This window comes from Semicossyphus pulcher, unplaced genomic scaffold (assembly GCF_022749685.1).
Source record: "Semicossyphus pulcher isolate SPU_LCO1_2020_fin unplaced genomic scaffold, fSemPul1.0.p SCAF_11, whole genome shotgun sequence".
NCBI classification, from domain to species: domain Eukaryota; kingdom Metazoa; phylum Chordata; class Actinopteri; order Labriformes; family Labridae; genus Semicossyphus; species Semicossyphus pulcher.
The window spans coordinates 17,943,436-17,964,418 of NW_027211615.1; the positions used below are offsets into that span (position 1 = coordinate 17,943,436).

A 20,983-nucleotide genomic window follows, 5' to 3' on the forward strand; every position below is an offset into this window, starting at 1 on the left:
GGTGGAAGAAGTAAAGAAAATACAAAAGGAGGAAGACAAAGTCTCAGGTCTGTGCTTTCACTTAAGGAATTACACCCTCGTGCAAACTTGCTGTGAGAGTTGTTCTTACCGGCGCGCGAACTGGGCTCGAGGTGGGAACAAGCGAAAAAAAAACCCTCCGGGATGGTGGACTCCCGCGTCCCTCGCTCTGGCGGCCCGGGAATCACGCGCCATTGAAGGGGGGTGATACTGTGCATGCGCTTTGGCTCCACTGAGTGCACGCTCGGGTCGGTCGATGCGAGCACACTGGCGTGGCTCTCGGCCTCCATTTGCCAGTTTGTGTTTATGTTCGAAGGATTCACCGAGACCCTTTCAACTGCAACGACGACGTGCAACAGTTGGAGTTTCGCCGTAAACGTTGATATTTTATCACCAACCGTCGTCTCGAGGCATTCGACGGATGTTGAAAGGTGAGGCGTTAGTGAAACCTGCAACTTTTCCAACTTGGTGAGTGGTGGAGCGGGCGGCCTGTATTTGCGGTGTGTGAGGAAGAAAGAGCTGCTGCTAAACAACTCAATTTATTAGCGTGGGTTTTTACTTTAGGAGGAAAAATAGTAACAAGGAGAACAGTTGGCAGTTTGTGTTGTAAACATGCCGGTTTTCACACGTTTGTCTCAATCGTTCGGCCGGTTAACACCTTTAGACTACAGCATCTGTGTGTTGGTGTGATTAGGAAATTGATATGGGGAGGGCAGGACAACAAGAAAACAGGTAACAGTTTCAGCTTATCCTCCGTCGTCGACTGGGTTGATTTAATCTAAGATGCAAAGGAAAAACGATTTATGAAATGTCTGTTTCAAGTGTGTTATCTTTACTATACAGACCTGTCCGTGCATTTCAGCCCTGTCCTCATCTGCCTGATATCAGACAGGCTATTGGTCAGACCCTCTGCACGAAGGCAAAGTCCACCACTGCCAAAGTTAAAGAATACTCAGACGTTTATCTCTTATTGTAAATATTATAACCCATGGTAATTTTAAGGGATGAATGCAACTGATGTGAAGATATGTGTTTTGTTCTTTTTTTTAAATTTTCTCTTTTCTTCTGACTTCTTATTTTTAATCTTGTGGCTCAGAATTTGTAGCATCATATTTACCATCAACAATAATGTAAGATCATCACAGTAAACATCCCCTTTCTTGATGTGATGTCAGACTTAAGCTCAACTTTGAAAAATATTGGAAGTTTCCTAAACTCCCTACATGAGCAAAGTCATAGTTATATAGTCTTTTACGTTAAAAGTAGTTTATACATACATATTTGACATATTTTTAAACGAAGTAAGTCACCACCTCTTCATCAAGGGGCAGCATAACACCCACAATGTTAAATGGATTATTACTTCTCCATTAGTGTCTTATTTATTTTTCAGAAGGGGATGGCCTATCCTCCAATTGCTCTGCAATTGTTTGATTGGACACAAGAGCTGTTCTATGAATCATGCAGGTCAGAAATCTTGAAATTTGGTCCAACAGCTCTATAGCTTACAAACATTCACACAACCAGCAACCCAAGAAGCCAACGCCTTAATGTTCTATATTTGTATGATATAAAAACAAAGCTTTAATATCAACTTTACTCATTTCTTCATTTTATTGACAGAAAATGTGGATGCAGTAAAAATGTATTGAATTTTTCCATTAACTACTCCCAGAACTGTCATTTGTACTGACACTTCTTGATGTTGCTCATGCTACAGCTAGCTGACCCCTTAGCTTTTTAAAGTGTTTTTGTAAAGACAATTTGAAGTATATATTTAAAGGAAATAGTAATGTGAGTTTCTGTAAATACAATACTGGAGTAATGCTGTTTTTCTTTTTAAAGAATAACTGCACTTTTTTTGATGTATTGCCTGCTGAATTTATTCTCTACCTGTGTATGTTCTGCTTTGACTTCTGCTTTTAGTATCATTTATCAGCATTTGTTTGTTTTGTTTTTGGCTTTTATTTTCATTTCCTGTCTTCTGGTTTTGTGTGATTTTATTGCTAATGTCTAGATCACAAGCGCTTAAATGTGTTTTGTACCTGCTAACATTGTTGCACTGTTAAAACTCATTGTCATTATTCACCACTTTCTGTTAGGTGTCATATGAAGTGGGACAGCCGTTGGTGATGCCTGCCATGGACTCTGAATCCACATCCATGGAGGAACCCCCTGCACTGTCAGAGAAGGATAAGGGGGAGGAGGGGAGCGTGACAAACATCCCCTCCTCAGATCCGCTCCCCTCCTCTGATCCTCCTACTACCGTCCCCTCTTCATCTCCTCTTGTTCCAGCCACTGCAAGAACTAATTTCACAAGTGAGACAGCGATGGAGACAAAAGCTGTCTCCATGGCGAGTAATGACTGCAGCTCGGCTCTCTCTTCACCTGCTGAAGCCAGCCCAGCCAAACCTGCTGTAACACCACCTACCACTACCTTTGATGGGACTGTTGAAACAACCCCAGCTACCTCACATATAGCTTCAGCGTCTGACTCTCTGACATCCACTGGGACAAGCCTAGTGAATATAACAGAATCGCCATCACCGTCGTTGCCTGTTTTGCCGTCTACCACATTTGGAAGTGGAGACCAAGAAGGGGATTTTCCGAATGTGTTGTCCTTTAAAGGTGTGAGTGTCACACTGGAGAATAACAGCGTGTGGAAGAAGTTCTACAGATGTGGGACGGAGATGATTCTCACCAAACAGGGGCGCCGCATGTTCCCGTACTGCCGTTATCGCCTGGCTGGTCTGGATCCTGATCGGCACTACAGTCTGGTCCTGTCAATAGTTCCATCAGACCAGTACAGGTATCGCTGGAACACATCAAAGTGGGAGATCACAGGACCAGCAGAACACCATACCCAGGGTCTGATCCGGGCGTTTGCTCACCATTACTCCCCCTGCCGAGGCTCAGATTGGATGGGCACCTTGGTGTCCTTCTACAAACTCAAACTGACCAACAACTCCCTAGACCAGGATGGGCATATAATCCTGCACTCCATGCAGCGCTACATTCCAAAGATTCATGTGATTCCTGTCCCGGATGGGGACGTATTCACTGCGGACAAGCCTTTGGTTATGGGACCAGAGAGCATGACCTTCACTTTCCCCCAAACTGAATTCATGGCTGTGACAACGTATCAGAACTTTCGGATCACTCAGCTGAAAATTAATCATAATCCGTTTGCAAAAGGCTTTAGAGAGGACGGGAACAACCCCCGTCTAAACCGGGTCACCACGGGGGCTCATCCTGTGGTGAACTTAGATGCTCAGTCTTCTGTTTCAGTAACTGCTGAAATGAATGAAAACAAAGAAGCTGTGGATCTGAGGTGAGTTTTATACAGTTTTTTTTATCATGTATTTGTTCTGTCTGAAACACCTATAGGTATACAATAGAAGGCCTGTCAAATCTTATGCAGTCTAATTTCAATATCTCTGCTATAAAATCCAACTTTATAGAGATCCAGTTTGAATGGACCGGTACACACAACAAAGACTCCATCTACACCTGGTACTAAAATGTGATCTGTATTCCAGAAAAACGCGTGTTAGTGCACAGTGTAAATGGTTGTGGTCTAATCTACCTGACATCAGGGTGTTGTGTGGCTCACAGTGTGTTCAGATCTTAATGTAACGTCCATACAGAGTACAGGCTCGTACTTATGTCATCACACATGAACACATTAAAAAGGGAGGTGAATACACAAATGCAAGATTACATCATTTATTATCCCCAAAATGAGATTAGATACAGATCGCCTTTTAATACATTGTGTAAATGTGGTGTAACTTGAACCTCAGAATCAAACATTGAGTTTAATTAACACCTCTCCGGAAGGTAATACTGGCCCTATAAGCCCAGTACAGTTGGAAAATATAACAGAGATGGAAAAGCTTTAAAAAGTTGATCAATATCTGTCACACCTAAAAAAAATATATAGTCATCATGGCTTTGTAATTTAATTTAATCCAGCACCTTCTGCCTCCATCCTTTTATAACTAGTAATGGCTTATGGAGCAAATAATACCATTGATTTGAACAGACACCTGCTTTGCATTCTCAACCAAAATACAGCACTATATGAATGTTGCGCTGCTAATTAATTAGTTTGTGCAGGGCTGTTGTGTTGGATTGCAATATTTGTGAGGTATTTCTGTGTCCAACAAATGTGGTTATTACCATCTTACACTTAGTATCTTGGAGGAGCACATGGGACCTTCTTATGACTGAATTCTCAGGTTTATGATATAGGAGATGCTGAATCTCAGAAATGGATTCATGGATTATTTATCTTCCGGATTTAGCCTTTTAAAATAGCCTGTCCAACAGATCATTTTCTGTTTTCATTCTTTCGTAACCTGTATTATTTTTTTCTGTCTTGCAGCACCAAGAAGGACACCGTCCCTGCTCCTGTCCCTATCCAGCAACCGATTAGATTGGTCTTGAAGCCAATAATGTCAACCACTGCCAAGGATCTCCCATATGTCCCCTGTTTAAGAGGAAATCATGCCCTTGGTGAACTTGTGCTTGTTGAATCACCCGCACCTGTGGAACCCAAAGAAGAACCCAGTACGGTGAGTGTAACCCAGAAGACGCAGCAAGGATTCAGATTCAAGCCAAAAGCAAAATCCAGGGCTCCCACCTTTAAAACGTCCTCCTCGGGATCATCACTTGGGTACCACAAGAGGAGGAAGAGGATCAACAAACGTTGGGCTAATTCCCGGGGAAAATTGTGGAAAGCTGCGGCTGCATCCCCCACGGTCATCCACAGCCCATCATTAACTGTCGCTATGCAACCAGAGCTGGATGATGTGGAAGGCCTGCTGTTTGTGTCGTTCACCTCAAAGGTACAACGACATATTACTGCAACTAATGCTCCACACATATCTGCATGACAACAAAGGATTTGATTTACTTTAGAGTGATACTTCTCCAAAAGTAATGAGTGTGTTGAGTTTTTACCGACTCTGTTCACACTTCTGTGATGGTGTTTGTAGTTAGACACCAGAATGTCTAAAGCTTTATTGTTCTTCTGTGTGACAGGAAGCTCTTGACGTTCACTCCCGGGACAAGCCAGCCAACAGGCCATCATTCACATCTCCAGCTTCCCAGACAACACCCATGGAGTGGAAAGGAAAAGGTATGCATTGGAAAGATCCCGTTTGTTTGGCTTGTCTCACTAACAAATTAATTTACGCTGTTCTGCTTTGCTGTGGATGTTATCTTAAATCCTGCACAAACATCTCGGCGTGTCTTTTCCGTGGTGTTTCAGTGGAGCCGATTCCAGAGGCAGACGAGGAGAAGATAACCCGTTTGGAGGCCGCCCTGCTGCAGGACCTCAGAGTGTTCAAACATAAACAGGCCATCCATCCTGTGCTGCAGGAGGGTGAGTTCACACAAACACCAAAACATCCCCATGGCAGAGTAGCTTATACAGTCATAAGTGTAAATATTTCTCTTGTTGACTCCTTTGTGTCCATTTTCTAGTGGGAATGAAGTTAAGCTCCCTTGACCCAACCAAATCCATCGACCTGCAGTACCTGGGGGTTCTTCTGCCGCTGCCTCCTCCACCTGAACAAGGCAATGCCAAGGCCCTGTCTACTAATGGTAAGTTTGCCTGGTCTTTCACAGGCTTTATTGTGGAATATTTTTGTCCTGGAGCACTTAATGGCTCCGCTTGGATGCAGAAATGTTTGTCTTAACTCTTAATTCTGACTTTTATTTATATAACAGTTGTTTTTGAATGAGCTCTTGAAGTTGCAAAAAGCAAACGGCATCCCCTTTAATCATGTCTTGCTTGTCCTATACATGAAGCTGCAGGTCCTCTTGTAGGATGCAGTTGTGTTCAGATACATATTCTTTATTTCAGACCCAGGGGGATCCATATCACAAAACACAAAAAACAGACACACAGACAAAAAGAGAAAAAATAAAAAATAAAATACAAAGCCTTCCACAATGTTCAATGTCTAACATACAGACAAGTTCGCCAATGGTTCCACAGTCTGGAAGAAAATCTGACAGAACTGCGTACAGGGTTAGCCAGAACAGCGATTAAGTGGTTTTCTGACTCAGATGCCCTACACATAAATCTATACATCAGGTTACGTAAAACAGCAGAGCAGGTAGGTTCCCCCGACACTGACAAACATATGGCTTGCACTGGAGCTTCTTGAAGCTCTCAGCAGCAGCCTCATGCTGTCATTATAAGCCACTGTGAGTTTTTGAATGCTGCCTTGTTTATAACGACACCACAAGTAGGCAGTATACGAAGGTGTACAATACGCTCTAAAGAGTGAGATCTTCACAGATACAGAGCACATGCTAAACTTCCGACACAGCATGTTCGCTTGAGCATACAGCTTCCGACGCTGCCTAATGATGTCCTTGTCATCAGACAGGTCATTTGCGATAATATGGCCCAAATATGTAATCTCACTGCACACACTGAGTGCAGTGCCAGACAGATAAAAGTCAGGGAAGGTTGACTTTCTGTCTTCTCTACTTCTGACAATCATGATCTTACTCTTTTTAGCGTTGTATTTTATATCAGAATCAGCACCATACTGTGTGCATATTCTCAGAAGCTGTTGGAGACCAGCACTATACAGGCCAAAAATGACCAAATCATCTGCGTACATGAGGTGATTAATTAGTGAGTCACCAACCCTACAACCTGTACCACATGCATTTAAAATCAAAGACAAATCATTCATATATATATATATGCATATACAGACCTTATAAAGCTGCGTTGGCTTATAAGCTGTGTTAGGAAACAACGCTGTGGGCATGCTGCTGACTTTATATCCATAGAGAGGTGATAAGACCCTATAGGCTGCACTTCAGTAAAACAGATGTGATATTAAGAATGTTTAAACATTTAAACATATTTAGGTAACATGTTTTATCTCTCCCAGTCGAATTTTGCTTCTCTCACTTAAGGCAGCCTTATGTATTTCAAAGGGTGAACTAAAAAAGGCTGTATAATAATTACTTCTTCCTGCAAGCCTCAACAATAATATGTTCATATCACGACTCAGATTAGAGCCTCCAATGAACGCTAATAAACAGGAAGGTAAAGCCGGAAAGTGTTTTTTAGTTTCAGAGTTTGATCACGCAATAGTTTTGAAACGGTCAGCTTGTGTTCAGTGTAGTTTCTACAACTCAACCCGCTCTCGTGTTTTTCATATAGGATGGAAATAAAGTAACGATGATCAAAGGTCCATAGCCGTAAGGCAGAAAGCCCTCAAAAACGAGGAAGTGAGACTCTTCCTATGGTTCAAATGGTTGTGCTTGAACATCCTCAACAGTGTTTCTGCTGCAACAAAAACAATCACTCGCAAAGTGTTGGCAACCAAATAAACAACAGCGGCACCAGTTTACTCCTCACACCATGTTCTAACGGCTAAATAGGGTCCGCTCCACATCGCTGACATTGGACGCTTTCTGTCCACACAGAATCAAATGCATTTCTATTACGCAATGTAAACAATCCACATGCCAATATCAAACTTTCAGCTCCCTGGCGATGTCAGCCAGTTGCCACAATATTGTAGTGACATAAGAAGCTATTGTGTATCTAACTCCCTATGTCCCCACTGTAATTGTATTGATTGTCGCTGTTGATAAAGCTTATAAAAGATGTAGATGTCATTTGGTAACGATCGATCGTTTTGATCGCTACGTCATTAATAACGTCCCTCGTGCACACGCGGCTCACGTGCCGTGAGAACTGAATTGCGAGAGACAATATTAAACTTTTGTGACTTAATTAAACCGACTGCTCATGAAGACAGTCAACACAGCAGACAGAGAGGCAGACAGAAAGAGGGGGCGAGACCAGCAGCTGTGCACAGAGCAGAGGTGCAGGTGTGTTGGGGGGGACTGAAGCAAAGCAAAGAGATCACATTAAAGTAGATTGTGAATTAAAACTTAAAAAGGTGAAGACGAGTGTGCAATTGAAGTGTGGTAATAAGAGATAAGCATGGAACATCTGTGGTGTGCTTTTTTCTGTTACTCCATTAATGAGTCCAGGCACAGTGAACAAAAACATACAGGGTTACGGCCGCAGATTTTCTAAAGAGCAGCTTATATAAATTGCTCAGAGTACTCGACCAATCAGAAATGTTTAGAGCTGCGAGTGCCACGACTTTACTATACCTATACCTCCAAGACTTTTTGAGGAGTAAGATAATGTCCCTAGAGTTTCTCTAACAGTTCCCAGTCCCTCTGGGAAGTTCCGGTGGTAGATATGCAGCTTTTGTGATGCATTGAATAAAAGTGCCGTGTCCCTAAATTGAGGATGACTGCTGTTTGTTTGCTTCACAGAAGAAGGCTTACCCTTCATCTCCCGGACTGGAAAGACAAACGACATGACAAAAATAAAGGGATGGAGAAACAAGTTCATAAAAAGAAAAGGAACGTCTCCTTCTAACTGTGATGGTAAGGCTTGCTCCTCTTCCTGCAGCTGTATTGTCATTTTTAATCAATAAATGGGATTTTTATTTACCAAGAGATCAGGAGTACTAAAACCAACTGTGTGTGCTTCTATCTGATTTATTATTCCACATAGACATTAATGTCTCTTTAATTCCTCCTCTCCACCAGGAGCACAAAAAAACCTATCTGCCTTCTGCAGCAACATGTTGGATGAGTACTTGGAGAGTGAAGCTCAGTATATCAGCGAGCGTGCGGCTGCCTTCTCCACAAACCCAGAGGACTCTGTGTCCTATCAGCTGCCTGCTAAGGGCTCCAGCTACGTAAAGACTCTGGACAGCGTTCTCAAGCATCGAAACACTTCTTCCAAATTCCCAGTGGGGGCCAATAGACCTTGCCCCCTTTCCCACAAACCCTTCCTCTACTCGGCCCTGACGTCACCGACTCCTCCTCTGGCCAGCCCAGAGACCCCGGTTCAGCCAGCAGCTCCGTCCATGCAGCAGTCTGCATCTCCACGCGAGCAGCAAGGGTCTAGTTGCAGTAATTCTGTTTCACAGAGGTAAGGACATATTTGGCTTTTGTATTTATTTTAAAGGGTCATTTTTTAAACTTAAATTTCTCAGCATCAAATAATATTTTCCTTTTTTTGTGTACTTATCCTGCAAACTGAAGATAAGGAATATTTACACTATCAGTGAATAATTCCAAATCCAAAGGTTTTTAGCTTACTGTGATGTAAAACAAGGAAAAGCAGCAAATCTTCACATTTAATCTTCGGCAGGATTAATTGTTTAAGCTCAAGTTCTTTTTCAGTGAAGCCATGAGTTCTTAAAAAGTCATTTATGAAACAAATGAGCCATAAAATGTGTAAAAATGTTCTTTGTTTTTGGTTGAACATTCAGTTGCTTGGAAAACAATCATACGCTGCTGCTCATTACACATTTTACACACTTAGTTTCCTTTTTCTTCAAACAAATCAAACAAAAAAAGTAACTGGTCAAACCAGCCTGAAATTATAAGCATAAGTTACATTTTACAACTTAAACATATATTAATGATACAGTATAAATACTAGGGATGGGCATTTACAGTAATCTCAATATTCGAGTAATCTAGTTACCTTATGAACGAGTAATCGAGTACTCGCAAATTATATATATTTTTACCGTAAAAAAAACATACGTCGGACACATATGCCTGTAAGAGAACATTACTATCTAACACTTTTACATTAATGTAAATAAATTGCCAACAATGGAAAGCAAGTGCAATTTCAAATGCATGTATTGAACAACCTGAACAGGCCCTTCAATTAATGTTGTAACATTCCGTTGTCAAAGGTCACAGCGGTAGCCGACTGTATGGACTTCTGCTCCTTGTTGCTTCACACATAACTCGCATGTTTTCCACTCTCGTAGCTGTTGTCCGGCGTGACGGTGGTTTGTACTCCGGCTCAACAAACGCCATTAGCTCACGGAAACCTTCTCCTTCCACAACGCTTAATGGGAGCATATCTCCAGTCACCATTTTTGTTATTAGCAGGCTAATCTTCTCCGCTCTGGTATCACCACAACGGCGTGTGCTAACAGGGCTAGCAAATGATGTGATGCGAGACTGCCTGTTGTCTGTCTCCGCTGGCTTCTCCTTGTGCTTTAAGCGCGTGTGGTTAAGCATCAAACTAGTATTTCTGATACACAGGTTAGACAAAAAAAGACGATGATAACGTGCTGTGCAAGATATGTGGTGTTAAAGCACTTCCAGGCATCACTTTTCCATGGTGCATGTAACTGAGTTAAACTACTTTAGCCGCATGCACAGGTGCGCGAGTAAACATTTGTAAACCATTAGAAAGGATAGAGGACATACTGTATAAGGGACACAACTGCAGCCCACAAGTCTGTATTTATCTTTCTAGAAGTTTGGTTATCTTTTTTCAGATATTTGATGTTTGGCAAATGTTTACTGTTGAGCTAATGTCTCACTTGGACAACTCTTCCTTTGACCTCATTGCAAGTCAATTTGAACCTGCTTTCTGAAGACGAAGAATATAGTTTGTTTTTTTAACTTGCACAGTGTGAAAGATGCAAAGATCAGTGTGGGTAAATTCTTTTAAAGCTTAAAAACAGCTCCATATTTAAAAAGCATCTCTCACTCTGACCTGGTTTGAAGGTCAGAATACTTTTTTCTTCTTCCTTTACAAGCATGATTCTTTGATACAAAATAAGTAACACTAATCTGTTCAGCTCTTCCTGTCTCTCCAGATCACTTCCATACCATCCGGGGGCGTTACAGAAACCGGCCGTGAGCCTGGGGATGACACAGAGACCTCCAGGTTTTACCAAGTCCCAGTTCAACCTAATGCAGATGGAGCTGGGAGCCTTAAACAAGGGCCCGCACAGAACACAGCTGACTGCAGACAGGCTGTCAGTGGCTCTGTCTGTTTTACTGACCAAACAGGTATGCAACATGCTGTACGGTCTAGCAGCATTCGTGTACAGTGACATTAATGATGGATTGTGTCAACGCAGATGTCATTTAACCATATATCCATACCCTGTCTGTTTAATCAGATGCAGCCCAGTCAGATCTTGAAGGCGGCCCGTTATCCAAAGAAAAACGCTGCAGGACCTGAATGTGGTCAGGATTTCTGCCGGCTGGGCTGTGTGTGCTCCAGTCTGCAGCATCCGAACAGAGGCCCCGTCCACTGCAGAGGGCCTGAGTGCATGTTCGGCTGTGCTTGTGTCATAGGCAAGATCATCAAGCAGACGACTGCGGGGGAGAGCGAACAAGAGATCCAACCTGATAACTGTAAGATCGGGTTTTTAGAGCAACTAAATCACTGCACTCTCTTGTCCATAGCATAATTCAGCCTGTATAAAAAGCTTTACATTTTTAACACAACTCTCATGCATAGGTTATGTGTTTGGCTCCGTCTGGTCACACCCATGAGTTAATGAGATGCTTTTGTCTCTCCACAGCTATGACTTATACGGGCTCTCATGCTAAAAAACTGTGGAAGCGCAGCATTCTCAATGAGGATCTAGATGAAGTCTTAGCCCCCAAAATGGCTCCACCGTGGACGGCTCCGGTAAAGGTCCAAAAACGCGCCATTGTTCCCCGACCAATACAACAGGTAACATAAAAACTCCTGGACTCGGTGTAATAATACAGGCATTGTAATTGTTCAATAAGAAAGTGCCTTAGAGTTTTCTTGTGTTTAAACGTTTCTCTGTTATTGTATTTAATAATTGAATCCACCTCTTTATACCAGAAGTATTGGATTTATGCCTTCAATACAATTAGTTACTTACGGTATAGTAGATACGAGCTCTTAGTTGAGTAGATGTAACAATCTGTGCTATGTTTATAGTTGTCTCCCTTTTTTCTTTTATTTACATTTTGAATACAAATTGCAGATTCGAGAAGAGGATAAGGACCCAGTGTATAAATACCTGGAGAGCATGATGACATGTGCGCGTGTGAGAGAGTTCAACAGCAAACCTCCTCCTGAAGTCATGGAGCCTAAGATCCCTGATACTTCTATGTCCAACACCCCCGCTAAACCCCAGGAGACGAGCACAGATAACCTGCAGAGTAAATTCCCCAGACCTTTGACGACTGTTAGGAAAGCAGGTAAGGAGCCAATAAAGGTGCAACTAAATGTTGTTTGTGCTGTAAATGTTTCATTAGCCACTGAAAATGTAATCCTCATAATGTGTTTGTTGGTTCTTTTGTCTATGTCCCCCCTCCAGCAGGGAAGACTTCTCAGGAAACCTCGTCCAATGAGAAAGGAGCAAAAAGGCAAATCGAGATCCAGTCGGCGTGTGAGTGGAAAAAGGACCATAAAATGGTCCTGGAAGCTTTGTGTCGCCGCATGAATCAGAACCGGCTGTCTCAATGCTTCTCGCTCGGACCTTACTACATCCGCCCGATCGCCAAGATCTTCATGAGGAAGCCGAGTGGCTCAGTCGTCACCTACAGGGTGAGTGTCTGAGGAGTAATGTGGCAGCGAAATGTGATTTAAGCACCCAGACAAACCTCTGTGTTTTATAAGCTCTGTGATTGTTCAAATGTTTGTCATCGTTTCATTTTAATTTCACGCTTTACTTTCTCCTAGGTGCACATCAGTAAGCCATTAAAAGCCAGTGATAACGATGAAGATGAGTCTGATGACAGCGATTTGGAAAAGCCTGCCAATAAAAGCTTCGATGCAAACGTTGATGCAGATGTGGAAAATGGCCAAGTAGAAGAGCCAGAGATGCACTTTGGAGTCACACCGTTTCTCGGCGGAGTGACACCCGCCGGCAGACTGAGAGCCAGGACCAAACCTGTCGGCTGCCCAGCAAATGGACTTATACAGGTCAGGCTCAGGGAAATGTCATTAAACTGTCAGCTAAATCTGAGTGCTCCTCCTCCGCCTTCTCTCAGTGTTTCCTTGTTTTCCTCAGGTAATGACAACACTTCAAATCTGTCAGGGCAGATCATCCATACACTGAATAATGACAGCAGCTACAGACCACTGTTTACTATGTGTTTATGCTTAGGCCTGTCCCTGTCACACTGCTGATGTTGAACAAATTTAATAAATTAAATCAATTTCACTTTGATTTGACCGAAAACTAAAGTCATTTCCACTTGTATGTTATTATGGGACAGTTTGGAAAGGCTTTAATATTTTTAATCTACGCGAGTAATAACCTGTATTTGTGTGTCTTACTCTACAGGTAAATGGTAAATCCTACAATCAAGCCAGAGTGTTGCTGGGAAACATGGGATCTCTACATCCAGCCAACCGCCTCGCAGCATACCTCACAGACCGACTGCACGCGCCCGCCGACGTATCTCCTATAATCTCTCAGAAATCAGAACTTACCAACAAAATCAGCACTCTTTGTGGCCTGCACATTAAGTCTGCGGGGACTGTAGTCCCTCCAGTGATCACTGCGAGGAAGACCACTGATCTGAAGACCTCAGCACAGCCCCCAGGTAAAATGATCTACCTCCAACCTGAGAGCCCTTCTGAATCTGCCTGAAATGAACCTAAATTTACTGCTTTTAAATCTAGTTTCCAACAGATAAAAGCAGGACTCCTAGTGAGTGTAGGCAGGAGATAAATGGAGACTTATTTCAATTTGTTCATTACATGTTGGCTTAGAAGCCTTCATGTAGCATCCTTTTCAGAGCCTGTTTATTAACACAAACACTGAGAAGAAGGCTGTGTCGTACTTGTATTATTGTTGTATTAAAGGAGCGATTTGCCCCTGGAAAAAAGCCACTGACAGATGGTGTTCTCTGAAATCAATAGAAGCAATAATATTTGAAATTGGCGCCACAGCGGTGGAGAAAGTTGTACAAATGTTTCGCCCATTCTACATTCCTACAACACCCAGCGTGCATTGCGCCCCTCCCTCCGAAAGGAACCGTCCAGCGAGAGACGCTGGAGTCAAATACTACCGTTTTTGCTGCAGGCAATGGCGGTACAGAAGCCAAAATACGACGAGATTATACCGGTGGATCGTCTAAAACATCTTCAGGTCTGCAGTCTACATTTCAAACCTGATGATTTTGAACGAGACATGACATCGGAGGCGGGCGTCCTAGATTGTGGAAGTGTAGTTTTAGAGCTCCCTGGTTTTCCAGGGCCCATTGGAGAAGCGGATTGCGTCCTCCAAAGGCACAGAGCCAAATAGCATTTTTTTTTTTTTACCATAATGGCATTAGCTCCCCATAATAGCATGATAGGACTGAGGTTGACAATCGGCGAACCGGCCTTTTAAGTTAGCCCTAAATCCCAGTATTGAAGAATCAAAGGAAACTCCTTCATGTTTCCATTCCCCAGGATTTAGCTTTATGTCAAAAATGTATGGAAAAATGTATGGATAGGATAATTATTTATGTCTCTCACCACTGGAACCTGCATTGTTTTGTTTTTCAGTTCCGCTATTCAAGCCAGACTCCTGGAGACAGGGATCCATCAACCTGCCGCCTCCTTCGCAAAGCTCCTCTTCCATCAACCCTCTCCAGACTTTCATCAAGAGCCAGCTCAGCTCGACCAGCCCCTTCCTGGGCAGCTCCATGTCCTCACCTGTCTCTCTCACTGTCTCACCATCACTGAAAACCCCCAGCTTCTTAGGACAGAGCGGGACGTACTCCTTCAGGATCTGCCCTCCAGCTAACCAGGGCACTGCAGGCAAGACTCCACCGGGAGTCTCCCTGCCTGGGGGCTTCACCCTCATTCAGCTGCCTAAGCCTGGAGGTGACGGAGCTGCACAACAATCTGAATCTGCGAATGATGCTGGTTTGGATAAAGCCCAACCACAAAAACCTGATTTGTTGAGTTTGGTGCGCTCAGCAGCTGGTCCAGACGCAAACTGGCTTGGTTTGAACATCTTTACTGGAGCTAAGGACCTGTCAGGCGGCAGATCAGTGGAGCCTGGATCCTTCACTAGGCAGATGTTTGAAGAGAAGATGCGATCAGCTCAGTATGAAAAACTCAAAGCCAGGAAGGTGGAATCAAACCTGGATAACTCTTCTGAGGAATTAAGCTCTGACTTCTCCGATGACTATGGAGAGGGTGACGAAGATGTAAGTGTGAGGAATAAGATTACAATGCTTAAATAAAAACATCTGCATAACTAGCCCTTTGGTTGTTTTAGTCACAGCTTTTTAATCTGCACACTTCATGTTGTTTCCTTTAGGAGGAGCTGGTGGACATTGAGACTGTTGAAGATGTAAGACAAGGAATGGTCATCGCCAAAATGAAAGAAGCTTTGCGCAAGGCGTTGCAGGATTCACGGTAATACATGTGAATGTGTGCGCTTGTAAATAGAAGGATGAATGATATGTGCATGTTTTTTTTCTGCTGAATTTTGCCCCTAACATGTTTTCAAATCTTCTCTACCTCCAGGGATTCCAGGGTTGGTTTTGGATTAATAAGCCAACTGGCCCAGGTACAACCTTTGTTATTGGTTTTGGATTATATTAACTATTTGGAGTACACATTAGTGTCCGAAATAGTTGTATGTATTCTCATGTCCTCTGTCTCTCTCTTCCAGAGTCAAATGGAGGATCAAAATATTTTTGGTTCTAAGGAGGATAAGAGGCGGAACAACCACACGGTTCTAGAGAGGCTGAGACGCTCTGAGTTGCGGGACCTTTTTGACAAACTCCAGGAGGTCCTTCAGAGTGACCCCCGGGCCCCCAGACTCCGCCTCCTCTACCTGGTCAGTTCAACATTCGGCTCATTTGGGATTTCCCTTTACTTAATTATGATGGCCGCAAACTACACAAAAACTACAGATAAAATGAAGAGACTATTATTTATTTGAGTTGGCACTTTTAATTTCCCACTTCTATCCTAAACCCATAACATCTATTGGGATGGGTATCAAGAAGTGGTAGCTGGCACCCGTCTGGTAATGGTGACGAAGCTGCCAGTCTCATGCTGGAGAAAGTCTAGGTCTAGGTCTATATGGCGGACAGAACAAAGCGTTTGATAGTTTGGGCTCACCAAATTTAACTCTGGTGCGTCTTCGTGCAATTTATGTAAAAGATAGCTGCCTCTAAAGGGGGTAACACCAGCAACCTCACAAAACACATAGTTCAACGTTGTATAAATCTGAAGCAGTGCAACAGGTTTGACTGCTTTAGCAAAGCAACTAATGCTAACGCCGTTGCTAGGGTTACTGCCAGTACGTCCCCAGTGCAGCCTCTGAGCCCTGGTGGCTCCGATAGCAATGCTACAGAAGGGATTAGCCAAAATAAAAAAGCAGTTAAAACACATGGTTCTAATAGATAAGCCTGTAGCCATTCAGTCACTGTTGTTAGCTAGCTTCGGTTATTAGTGGTTCTAAGTTATCTTCCAGTTTAATCAATAGACCGCGTCAGTCAAGCAGCAGCCCCAGCTGCGCCTGCGGTGGGTAACGCCAATTTTAAGTTGCCATGACAGCCAGAAAACTATTTCTGTAGTGCTTATGATTGTTACTGTTACTACATTTACTGTTAATGTTAACTATTGTTACTGTAGGAAGAGGACCACAGCCCTTAACCCCAGTTACAGCCCCCCTTACTGAGGCACATTATCAGACACCCTAATAAAGACACGTCTTTGTTTGTGCACCAAATAATGAAGAGTCGTATTGATAAGCTTATTGATAAGTATCGGTATCAATACAGCTATCGATAAAATCCTAACTATACCCATGCCTATATTTATTCAACTCATTAGGCAGACAAGTTTAACTCATTCAACTTAATATGCAGTTATTTAGGAGTAATTAAACAAATACATTGCATTATGTTACTGTCCTAAATTCAAGGTAATTGTTTTATGCAGTGTAAACAGCTTTATTAGATGCTCTCTATTGTTCACATTAAGTCTTACTTCATGTTGTCTGCTAAAAGCTAACATGAGTATAGAGTATTCCAAACATATAAAAACATGTTCCAGTTTTATAAATGGCTGCCCACACAGACTGTTGAGCAGATTAATGATTTCCTCACTTCAGTATTTATGCTCCATGTTTACGAGATAATCCGCTCTGTCGTCGTCTTCACTCTGTCTTTTCTGCTCCGTCTTTGTCGCAGGCCGTAAAAGAAATCCAAAGGCTGGTTGAGAACTCTAAAAGTCTGGAGGAGCAGAAGCGTAGGCTGGAGCAGAAGCAGTCTGTCTATTTAAAGAAGCTCTCCATTTTGTCTGGTTTGTACTGTTCGTGTTGTTACACACTGTACTTAGTCTCACATTGTTCTGATTTATGTTTTATTGGAATGAAAATCTGTTGTAGAGACTTATTTGTTCCCAAAGGTACTTCTGTAAAACATCTTGCCTGTCATGTCTTGCGTCATGAATAATGAGCAGCTTGATATATTAGTTGCTCTGAATTAAGTCCACATGTTGTAGTTGTTAACACAAAATCAAATGCTCTCGCTCATGTCTTGATGAATACATTTGTGATGGCACATTCAGCGTTCATCCGCTTTTACTGAAACTTGTCTCGTATGAAATTTCTCCTTTTCAGGGAAGCCGGATAATCTGATCAAATATAAGCTGAATGAGATCTACAACAGGCAGAAAATTAGAGAGAAGAAGATGCAGTGGAAGCCGTTCTTTTCCCAACTCCTCCAGTCCAAAGCTGCTATACTAGAAGCCACTGCTCCGGAGTCGCAGCTGCAGCCCCCGTTACAGCCTGATTTCTCCGACTTCTTTACGGACAAGTCGAAGCTTCACCCGCTCGTAGCCGCAGCCCTAAACAGTGTGCACAAGAAGCCCACACCCAAGCCACATTATGGGCCTCTAGCTGTGTTCTCTGAGGCCCTGCTTAATTTTAATGCGCGCTCACCACAGGCTGAGAAGAAGCCAGGGGACCCCGAGGCCCTTGACAAAGGCAAAAACCATCAGGCGAAGCTTGAGGGCCAGAAGGAGACAGTAGTCAGTACCCCACAGACTGCCTCAAAGCCTCATGTACCCTCATTTACAACTACACCTCAGGTCACCGCAGCCCAGAGTATAGCCCCACATGTATCCTCAACACACAAATCTAAGAACCCCTCGGAGGTCCCTCCAAAGCCCCTTCCTCTACCTCTGATCCGCTCCAAAACCGGCAGAATCATCCTTCCTGCCTCTCTTAAACCACGTAAGTTAAAACATCATGGTTTAATATCTGCTTCAAATTCTTTTCATTTTATATTCTCACATAAGATTCTTCTTTCGTCACAGTTGGTCAAGGCTTCTATACACTGATGTTTATGAAGCCCAAGGAAGATGGAGAGGAGGAGAAACCGTCGGATGTTGACCCGTCCAAGGACAAAGACAAGAGCTCTTCTGAATCCAACGACCAACCAGATGTAAGAAGCAGTATTATTAAAGACCAAAGTGTCCCAACCTCAGACTCTAAACCACAGCATCCAAGTGTACCAGCCTCCCTGGGTGACCACGGCCTTCACAAATCAGTTTATGTGCCTTTAGTGGATTTGAAATTAGCCAAAGACACAAGCACTGTAGCTGTAAAGGGAACACAAGGAGCTGCCCGCATGAGCTTCCATCATATGCCTCAGATTCCTCCTTTGGTTGAGCCAAAGTCTGATCCTGACCCTCCTGTCGTCCGCCGCGGCAGAGGAAGACCTCGAAAGAACCCTGCTCCCATTGTTGGTGCAATTGGAAAACAAACTTCGGTGGACACTTGTAAAAGTGAAACATCCACACTGTTTAAAGAAGTAAAACCAGAAAAGCAGACTGTGGAGGTCACCAGGACACAAGATGCGGACACCCCCCCTTCAGTCAAACGAGGCAGAGGAAGACCTCGGAAGGACAGATCCTTAGATATGTGGAGACCTCCAGGTTTTCGAGCAGGAAGTATTCCATCCAAATCCGACGAGGACAGCCCTGTCAGGTTCTCTTTTCGGAGCCCTGCTGTTAAAGTCAAGGAAGAAACCGCTGTGCTCAAAGATGTGGGCACGACTCGGCCTTTAACCCGCGGCTCTTTAGGAAAGGACTTCCCCAGTGCCAAGAAACGCTCCTGGATAGACGTAGAGAAGGAACTGGAACCAGAGCTCGAGTCTGAATAGTCCTTGATCTTCCTGTTGCACATGGTTATTTGACCTCAGTTTGTCTGTGTGTTCACACAAACCTCAGCTGACTTTTTTCTTACTATGGCGTAAAGATGTTTTTGGTACAAAGAATATAAGAGAAAGCATTAATTGACCTGCTGAATGTATGAATGAAATAATTACTCCCACATTCAGTTTTGATATGTTCTCAACTTGGTTTCTTTAACTTGTTTGGTTTTTTGTTGAAGTCATTGATTACATATCTGTCTTGCGTTAGTCCAGAATGGGAGTGAAAATAATCCTTAAAGCCTCGGACATCACACTGCTTCATTAACTCTGTGAAATGTAAATGTTAACTTATGTCTTTTTCCCTTCTGTGTTGATGTAGTTGGATTCATTCTTCTCTTTGAAACTGCTGTTTTCTGTTACTAACTCAGTGGAAGTCATCTGTAGTAGCACTTTATGTTATTTAGTAGAATCGATCCATGATGTCTTTGCTTTGGTCTGTGTAGTTAAACGGTAATGATCTGCATTCTGGGGAGTTATTTCAGTAATATGCAAGACTTCCGATGATGTGTCTCAAGCAATCAAGGTGAGAGCTGTTAGCCATATATTGTATCTATGAAAATAACCTGTAAATATTGTATTTCTTTTTTTTAACTCAAGTACATTTATTTTGTGGATGATTTTGAAACACTGGTTGTCCTGTTACTTCAGTTACATTGAAAATGGGGAAAAATCATGTGGCCTTTATTATCAATAAAAAAAACTAAATGCACTTAATGAAGCACTTTTGAGTCACTCAGAAACCAAAACCATTTATTATATTTTTGAATGGTTTGTTGGCTGAATTGAAATGTTTGCGTGAATTGTAATGGATGAATTATCTTGAAGGCAAAAAAGATAATTACCCTAATTTTTTTTTTAAATGTACCGGCCAGTTTTATTTTACTGCCTTTGTTTATAGAGCACTTTTCAAAAGTTACAAAGTGCTTCACAAAGGCAGTAAAATCAAACTGAACTGAAATCATAAACAAAAACAAATTTGAAATAACAAATAATTTAAAAGAAATTAAATTATTTTAAAGCAACTTTTAAAAATTAAAATTCAAGTAAAAAAAAAAACTAGTAAAACAGACCTTAAAATCATCACAAAAATGTTTACTGAGGTACTTAATTAGGCTTCTATAAAAGTTCCTTTTGCCATCATTGGAGTCGCCCCCTGCTGGCCGTTTGATAGAATGCAGCTTTAAGGCACCTCGTGCTTCACTTTTCAGAGCAGGACGCCGCGCCCACTTTTAAAAATACATTTTATTGTCAAAATAAAAGCTGACAGATCTGTTTAAATTACGTGGCTGTTTGATTGGATTGCTTTAACCTTTTGATTTAAAGCCTAGGCTTTGAAAAATATAAATATAAAGAACAAATGGACCATAATGCATGTCAAAGATGAGTTTAAATGACCAATCAGCAGCCACTCAAGGAGCTGTGGAAGTAAACATCCGCCATTCAGCTTTAAGGCTGCCCACAGTCTCTCTGTAATCCTATTAAATCAATTAGGTACAACTGTTACAAAAGCAATCATTGATGTAATCATGAGACCAGTGCAGACTGAGATTAAACTAATTGTGTCATGCAAGGAAACAGCTGAGAAGTGTTTTTTTCCCCCTTGTCAGTGCAAACCACAGCGTCGAAACAAGACGACATCGGTCCAGAAGTGCTGTTGGGAAGCTGTGGGAGAAAACCTGCTTGATGTGAAGCGACAGGAGACAGCAGCAGAGAACAGTAAACCCACTCAAAGGATTAACGTCCACATGTCCCGGCAGCAGGGACACTGTCCGACTTTGTAAACCTCTGTGTTCAGTCTCTGCAGGAGGATTGGTGGTGGGAGGACCGTCACAGAAGCTCATTCACTTCTTCAGCCTGCATGCACACACCGCTCCTGCTGCTGTTGGCTGCTCACAGAGGAAAGTCTGCA

General features: G+C 42.6%; 2 protein-coding genes and 1 pseudogene across 2 annotated transcripts; all 3 read left to right on the plus strand.

The window, feature by feature from the left end:
- The first annotated feature begins 2,352 nt into the window (after window positions 1-2,352).
- LOC138611662 (T-box-containing protein TBX6L pseudogene) lies at window positions 2,353-3,281 on the plus strand (annotated as a pseudogene).
- A 1,530-nt stretch (window positions 3,282-4,811) lies between these two features.
- On the plus strand, window positions 4,812-8,895 carry LOC138611672 (MAX gene-associated protein-like). Its single transcript, XM_069684858.1, has 7 exons — window positions 4,812-4,868; window positions 5,065-5,161; window positions 5,294-5,407; window positions 5,509-5,628; window positions 8,353-8,466; window positions 8,632-8,783; window positions 8,839-8,895. Exons 1-7 carry the CDS (start codon window positions 4,812-4,814, stop codon window positions 8,893-8,895), a joined length of 711 nt encoding a protein of 236 aa, XP_069540959.1.
- Window positions 8,896-11,093: 2,198 nt separating this feature from the next.
- Window positions 11,094-19,747, plus strand: LOC138611681 (uncharacterized). Its single transcript, XM_069684870.1, has 13 exons — window positions 11,094-11,268; window positions 11,439-11,593; window positions 11,877-12,093; window positions 12,213-12,442; window positions 12,578-12,820; window positions 13,185-13,446; window positions 14,396-15,045; window positions 15,159-15,256; window positions 15,368-15,410; window positions 15,516-15,683; window positions 17,047-17,158; window positions 17,478-18,092; window positions 18,176-19,747. Exons 1-13 carry the CDS (start codon window positions 11,184-11,186, stop codon window positions 19,021-19,023), a joined length of 3,726 nt encoding a protein of 1,241 aa, XP_069540971.1. The 5' UTR covers window positions 11,094-11,183; the 3' UTR covers window positions 19,024-19,747.
- The last annotated feature ends 1,236 nt before the right edge of the window (window positions 19,748-20,983 follow it).

What these genes read in the sequence shown, in the direction of transcription:
- LOC138611672 (XM_069684858.1), top strand. Translation starts at nt 4,812, where the DNA reads ATGCAACCAGAGCTGGATGATGTGGAAGGCCTGCTGTTTGTGTCGTTC. An exon ending in CCATCCTGTGCTGCAGGAGG is followed by an intron (nt 5,408 to 5,508) that starts GTGAGTTCACAC and finishes TCCATTTTCTAG; the next exon opens with TGGGAATGAAGTTAAGCTCC. An exon ending in CTGCTAAGGGCTCCAGCTAC is followed by an intron (nt 8,784 to 8,838) that starts GTAAAGACTCTG and finishes CCAAATTCCCAG; the next exon opens with TGGGGGCCAATAGACCTTGC.
- LOC138611681 (XM_069684870.1), top strand. Translation starts at nt 11,184, where the DNA reads ATGTTCGGCTGTGCTTGTGTCATAGGCAAGATCATCAAGCAGACGACT. An exon ending in TTCCCCGACCAATACAACAG is followed by an intron (nt 11,594 to 11,876) that starts GTAACATAAAAA and finishes TACAAATTGCAG; the next exon opens with ATTCGAGAAGAGGATAAGGA. An exon ending in GCTCAGTCGTCACCTACAGG is followed by an intron (nt 12,443 to 12,577) that starts GTGAGTGTCTGA and finishes ACTTTCTCCTAG; the next exon opens with GTGCACATCAGTAAGCCATT.